General features: G+C 38.7%; 1 protein-coding gene across 1 annotated transcript; it reads right to left on the bottom strand.

The window, feature by feature from the left end:
• Nucleotides 1-1,034: 1,034 nt before the first annotated feature.
• Nucleotides 1,035-2,316, bottom strand: LOC123995921 (4-galactosyl-N-acetylglucosaminide 3-alpha-L-fucosyltransferase 9-like). Its single transcript, XM_046299579.1, has one exon. The coding sequence runs from the start codon at nt 2,313-2,315 to the stop codon at nt 1,239-1,241; it is 1,077 nt and encodes a 358-aa protein (XP_046155535.1). The 5' UTR covers nt 2,316; the 3' UTR covers nt 1,035-1,238.
• Between the last annotated feature and the right edge of the window lie 4,434 nt (nt 2,317-6,750).

Below are 6,750 nucleotides of genomic sequence, written 5' to 3'. Positions count from 1 at the left end.
ACCTATTTAAAATATAACATCAACAGTACTGCTACAGCAGCTGCAGCTATCATTTGATTAACACTTGATTTACATCATCATCAATATTCGGTCTGTCTTGGTTGTCTGATATGCGCAGCTGAGAGAGGCAGAAAGACAGATGAGCAGCAGAGAGGCAATAAACTGAATTCTTCCGCTGCTCGATTGGTGATTTCATACGACCACCCAGAGAGGACATATTAATAAATAAAACATATTTGGGAGATCACAATTTAATTATCTCATGATCACTACATAACAAAAAGTCTTACATATGAAGCAGCCCACAAGGCAGAATCCTGATTCATCAGCCTGCGGCTGCTATTGAATATGATCTTCCTGCTAAAACTAGAGCTCACCCACTCTGGATTATATGCATCAGTCTATAAAGTTGATAACTAATCTGCCTGCAAGGAGCATTAACTATGAAACAGCATTACACGGCAGCATCCTGATTATGAGTGTGAGGATGAAATGGAATCTGATCAGCCTGTCTGGAATGGAGCTCACCCACTGCAAATTTAAATATTATCCACAAAACATTTTGGGGGCCCCGAGAGGCACACCGATCTAAGGCACGGCATCTCAGTGCTAGAGGCATCACTACAGACACCCTTGTTCGAATCGGAGAAGAAACTAATGTCCGTGGGAGTGGCGTAGCATTTGGCCGGAGCAAGGAGCCTGGCTACCTAGGCAAGCATCTATGACCCAACTTCATCCTTTCTTTAGTTGGGAGTTGCACATGTGTGTCAGCAGCAGCAACAGAGGTAGTCGACTTTAGCTAACCACCGCATTCATGTGATATTCGGGAAACTAGGAAACTCTGAAACGTACGACTTGCTAACTGGTTGAATGGGGCATGTGGGGGAGGGGGGGGGGGCGTCATTTTGAGCAGCTGCCCCTCAAATGTCTGTGCACAGCCCCTGCTTAACATATTCCAAAAGGATGTGTCCTGGTTATCACACACAGAGACCAGGTTATGTTTCATGAGATACAGAAAGGAATCCTGCCTGATGAAGACCCTCAGGTCGAAACGTTATAAAATCACCTAGGAGCATGAGCAACAGTGCACAGCATTTTCCTTTCTGTTTTCCATGAGTTGGCCTACAACTTCCACACCTGCAGAAAGTACCTGGATGTGCGTATGTTCTTCAGCTTTTGTATACGTTTCGTGAGATACCATAACATCGAACCACAACATTGCAGAAGCAAATGAGCCGTCAACCCCAAAACCAAGTGTCAAGGTTATTACAAACTTTATATTCATTGTGTCTTTTAATGTAATCGCATGCATGACATGTGTGTTCAGCCCAGAAATGTGACCTCTTGACATTGAAATGTCTGCGCCATTCAAAATACCGCAGATACATTTGTTCATTTGTATGTAACAGTGCGAGTTGGTTAGCCAGCTCTTTGGGAGAGAGGAAATCATCCACATGTATGAAGGCATCTCCAGGCACAAAGTTTTCATAGTTCTGCCTAGGTGGCCCAAGAGCAATTGGCACAGATCCAGCAGCTAGTGGGTTGTACAGCTTTTCAGTGATGTAATCTTTGTGAATCGAGTTCTCAAACGAAAGATAGAATTTACAACTGGATATTGTGTCCAGGAAGTCTTGATCATTGACATATTCTCCAAAGGCTTTTCCATAGGTGTGTATCTCGATGTGTTTGTGCAATTCGTTGAAGTACCTCGCTCTGGCATGGTCAGGGTTCCAGTTACTCACAATCCAGCAGACCAATTTAGTTTTAATTGGCAATACGAAAGCTTCCCCCTCCTTTTGGCTGAATACAACTGACCCATAAGGCACTTCAATATCTGCGTCTTGCCTATAATTCAAAGTCAAATTGAAAATATTTCCAAGACCTGGGTTTTTATAAGTATGTGACGGGGACTCTAGATTCATCCACACCCACTTTTGGAATGGTGGGCGCTGCAATGGTGGTAGATTTGATAAATCACTTTTTATGTCTCGATGGTGAATTATGACTCCACTTGACTTATTGTATAGGTCTCGGTCAGCTGTTAAAAAACAGCCTTCAATATTGAACAGGGTCCTGCAAGTGTCTAGATCATAGGACTGACCAAAAGGCCACATCCATAATAAAACTATAGTCTTATTATGAGCCTTGTTTTCTTCTTCTTCCTTCTGAATTGGTCGTGTTGATGATTCAAATGGCTTTGCAAGCCAGTTACCTGACGGTTTAAAATACATGAGGAAAACAGTCACAAAACAGCCTATTGCAATGATTGCAGTCACAAGTAGGCGCAGTAAGCCGTTAAGAGTTGCAGTTGCCATTTTTGTCCTGTAAAAAAATATATATAGTGTCATTAGTTTGTTTCAAAACAATGTCGATGACCTGTTTCAATAATGAAACAAACAATGGAGTAATGTTCTGGTTGGGTTCAGTGCATATATTTTCTCAGGTGATATGGGATTGTTTATCTTCTAGCCTTTTAGATCACAAAAACATGACACTATTTTAATCACAGATGTCCAACATAGAAACAGGTTTACATATTTTAGCTTACTTATGCAAGATCACAATCAATGAATAGCCTACGATTCTGAAATAAGTAGCCTGAAGGTTTCATCCGTCAGTAGCCTATTAGAATGAGACTCTATTTATACAGTAGCTTCAGCATCCTATGCCCATGCTTTGAAGAAAGGACGGGTGCATTTAATAGATGTACACTATTGTACACATGTATATGCTGGGAATGCTGTTTTAGATAAATAAAAAATAAAACAATGCCATGTAACCTAGCCTAGTGGTCTTGTGAGTAGAAAAAGGAGGGCATGCAACTCCACCTATATGCAGACGTTGAGTTTTGCTTTAGAAAATAGGCTAGACATGACCAATAACAATATTAACATCATACTGTAGGACCTGCCTTCACCTGGCACAAACCTAAAACAGGTATACTTTCAAAATGTCGATGAACAGTGCAAATGGGCTACAAAGCGATTGCTCAATTAACATCAATAGCCAACAATTAACGCATTAAACTACATAAAGACAACTTGCATAAACATGAGCGTTTATAATAAACAAGGAAAATAGGTGCTACCTACCCTCGAAACGGAAGAAAACAAATGACCCGAGATGCGAAACCTGTGAGCTGTGAACTTGAGCCACGCCCACGAGTCAGATCACAATGCGGGTGAGCAGAACAGGGCCAGGTTGTCGAAACAGACAAACATTTCTAAATAAATGACTTGATTAGCCTGCCGGAAATGACATAGTCATAGGTCAACATCATGAGTGATCTACAATTGTGTGCAGAAAATTAGGCCCCAGCCCTTTTGTGTGGGGGAAAAAAGCAACAGAATGTCCAAGCACAGGCCTATTATTCGCCTTCTTCATTCATTTACATTAATACATTTATCAACTGAAGTGAATTCGCTTTTAATTTGGGTATCTATCTGGTTCATCCAGGTCAGGAGAAACAACATGTTGACTGGCATGGCTCATGTAGGCCTTATATAAACCACACTGGTGGTGAGTAGAAAGAAAGTTGGCAGTTATCCCCCAAAATACAATAAAAAGACAAAATTCCTCTAATTTCCTATATGGTTACAAGACCCTGGCGTTTGTTCAGTTACATTTAACTAAAGCATAGGCTTAATGTTTCAAGCGATTAGTGATGGCATAGACATAGGTTAGCAAGAGTAGCCTAGGCCTAAAATGAACAATTAGTCAGTGTGGCGAAATGGAGGGACACCACTTCACAGGCCTAATTCATCTTACCAATAGAATACCACAGTATGAGTCTTAATACCGATAAAACCTAGAGGTCAAACAAGGGAATGGTTCCAATCATTTTTTTCCCACAATACATTTTTCCCACTTAAAATAAGGGCTGTGTTTTGTGTAGGCTTCCCTGGTGTGACTTTTGATGTGTAAATCTCTCTCAGACAAGGTGACTTTAATTAATATAGTTGCCTGTATTCACCCCCAACAACTGAAACGCTAATTAGCTACTAATGTGGCTATCATAAAGAACTACAAATGCCATCACAATCTGGACAAGACTGCCCGAATGGAGGCAAAAGTAACAATCTCTTTCAGCAAAGCTGCCTGCTAGGAACTCGCAGAGATGTGTAGTCTTGCATAATGTCTACTTTGATGTTAATCAGCATTCCAAGCCTACAGGAAACACAGCCCTTATTTTAAGTGTTTCTAAAATCCCCTATGGGGAAAAATGAATGGTGGAAAAACGATTGGAACCATTTCCCTGTTTGACCACAAGGTATTATGACACCTCTACTCAGAGGCTCTATTCATATGTTTCAACTGAAGTGAATTCACACTTGTTGATTTATTTCAGCTTGTGTGTCATTGCATACTTTTAACTTGGGTGTCTGGTTCCTTCAGGAGAAACCGCAAATGCCTGCAAGACTTGAATCAACTCAAACTCATGTTAGAGAATATTCTGTATTCAGAATACAGAAAAGCTACAGCCTGCACAGCTTGGTCCATACAGCAACTGGGACCCCTCTTCTTGTGAGCCTCTGTAGCAATGGGGTACGTTGCCCAATCATTTTCTTTTGTTCAGCAGGGCTTCTACTGTGTAACACATCCCACTGGGCACATACGTCAATTTAACGTCTATTCCACGTCGGTTCAAGGTAAATTCATAAAAATTATGTGGAAACAGCATTGATTCAACCAGTGTGTGCCCAGTGGGATGTTCCCAGTTTGATAGACACAAAATCTGTGACAATAATAGCTGTAATAATTATGAAAATTGATTGGGCAACTAATAGAAAGTAACCAAGTAGTTGGTCCTTTTGCAGTGGTGGAAAAAGTATCTAATTGTCATACTTGAGTAAAAGTAAAGATACCTTATTAGAAAATTACTCAAGTAAAAGTCAACCAGTAAAATTCTACTTGAGTAAAACAATTTAAAGTATTTGGTTTAAAATATACTTAATTAAGTATCAAAGGTAAACGTATACATAATTTCAAAATCCTTATAAAGCAAACCAGACCACACTATTTGTCTTGTTTTTTAAAATTGTATTTACGGATAGCCAGGGTCATGCTCCAACACCCAGGCATCATTTACAAACAAAGCATGTGTGTTTAGTGAGTCTGCCAGATCAGAGGCAGTAGGGATGACCAGGGATGTTCTGTTGATAAGTGCGGGAATTGGACCATTACCCTGTCCTACTAAGCATTCAAAATGCAACGAGTGTCAGGGAAAATGTATGGAGTAAAAAGTACATTATTTTCTTTAGGAATGTAGTGAAGTAAAAGTAGTCAAAATATAAATAGTAAAGTACAGATACCCCCCAAAAACTGCTTAAGTACTACTTTAAAGTATTTTTACTTAAGTACTTTACACCACTGTCCTTTTGAAGGTAGGGAAAAATATCCACAGGGAAGAATTATTAAACAGATAGATTTGTTCAGAAAACACTGAGTGGCCTAGTCTTCAGACTCTTGAAAGTCCACCTCTATAAAGACCTTAAGGTAATGAATTGCTGTGACTTATAGTACATTCCCCAGGCACTTAGCCTCTCTGTGTAACAATTACTTCTCTCTACCAAGAGCGTAATTTTACTCCTATTTTAGATTAATGTGTAGTTTGCAAGAACATACTCTGGAGGGCAGTAAAAGACAACTAATGGTTTTTCATTGACGACTGCAGCTGGCTTAAGGTAGCATGAGCCCAGTCACACCACTATCACAGCACTGTCAGGGCAGTTAGTTTAAGATCTGAACAGGAAGCCAGTATAATAAGTCTAATTTGTCTGGGCTAGCAAGTACAGGACTCACATACATACATACATACATACATACATACATACATACATACATACATACATACATACATACATACATACATACATACATACATACATACATACATACATACATACATACATACATACATACATACATACATACATACATACATACATACATACATACATACATACATACATACATACATACATACATACATACATACATACATACATACAATCTTATAATCTGTGTTATAGTGTCCCTGTGTTCGGAACCAATTATGCACTGCAAAAAGTCAAATCTAAGCAAGTCTAAATAAATTATATTGAGTGATAATTCACTGAAAATTAGTGTTCTTTTCTTGTTTTTTTCTTACCAAGCTAAATTATCGAATGTCATTGGAAAATAATTTAGCTTATTTTAACCTATAAAAAACTTTATGAAAGTATTTCTTATTTCAAGATCTTTTAAGATATTTTTTTTACCTTAATCATCATAGTAAGGTAAAATATCTTGAAAAATATCTTGAGATAAGACAAATTACTCGTATTACGTCTTTTTTAGGTTAAAATAAACAAAATGATCTGCCACTGACGTTAGATAATTTAGCTTGGTAAGAAAAAACAAGAAAGAAACACACATTTTAAGTGAATTATCACTCAACATAAAATAGGCTTGCTTAGATTTCACTTTTTGTAGTGTGGTCCTATTTTACGTTATGGTTACAGATATAGACCAAAGGATAGTTTTCATTTCTGCAAAAGCCCCCTTAGAGATAAGCATGGCTTTCTCATTTGAGAGGATTTCAATAGAATGGGAATGCAGTGCTCTATATAGCAGCCGCAGGAAAATGCCTCTGTCCTTGTAATTTTCCTCTTAAAAATGGACTCCATTGGTGCCTGCAAAGAGACTTGAAGAACTCTTAAAGGTTGACTCAGTGATATGCCGTAGATGCAGAACATAAACAGAACAGTG

Source organism: Oncorhynchus gorbuscha, linkage group LG14, assembly GCF_021184085.1.
Source record: "Oncorhynchus gorbuscha isolate QuinsamMale2020 ecotype Even-year linkage group LG14, OgorEven_v1.0, whole genome shotgun sequence".
In the NCBI taxonomy this organism is placed as follows: domain Eukaryota; kingdom Metazoa; phylum Chordata; class Actinopteri; order Salmoniformes; family Salmonidae; genus Oncorhynchus; species Oncorhynchus gorbuscha.
Note: the sequence above shows the minus strand (reverse complement) of the source record. Positions and strands in the feature narration are given on the sequence as shown.

What these genes read in the sequence shown, in the direction of transcription:
- LOC123995921 (XM_046299579.1), bottom strand. Translation starts at nt 2,315, where the DNA reads ATGGCAACTGCAACTCTTAACGGCTTACTGCGCCTACTTGTGACTGCA.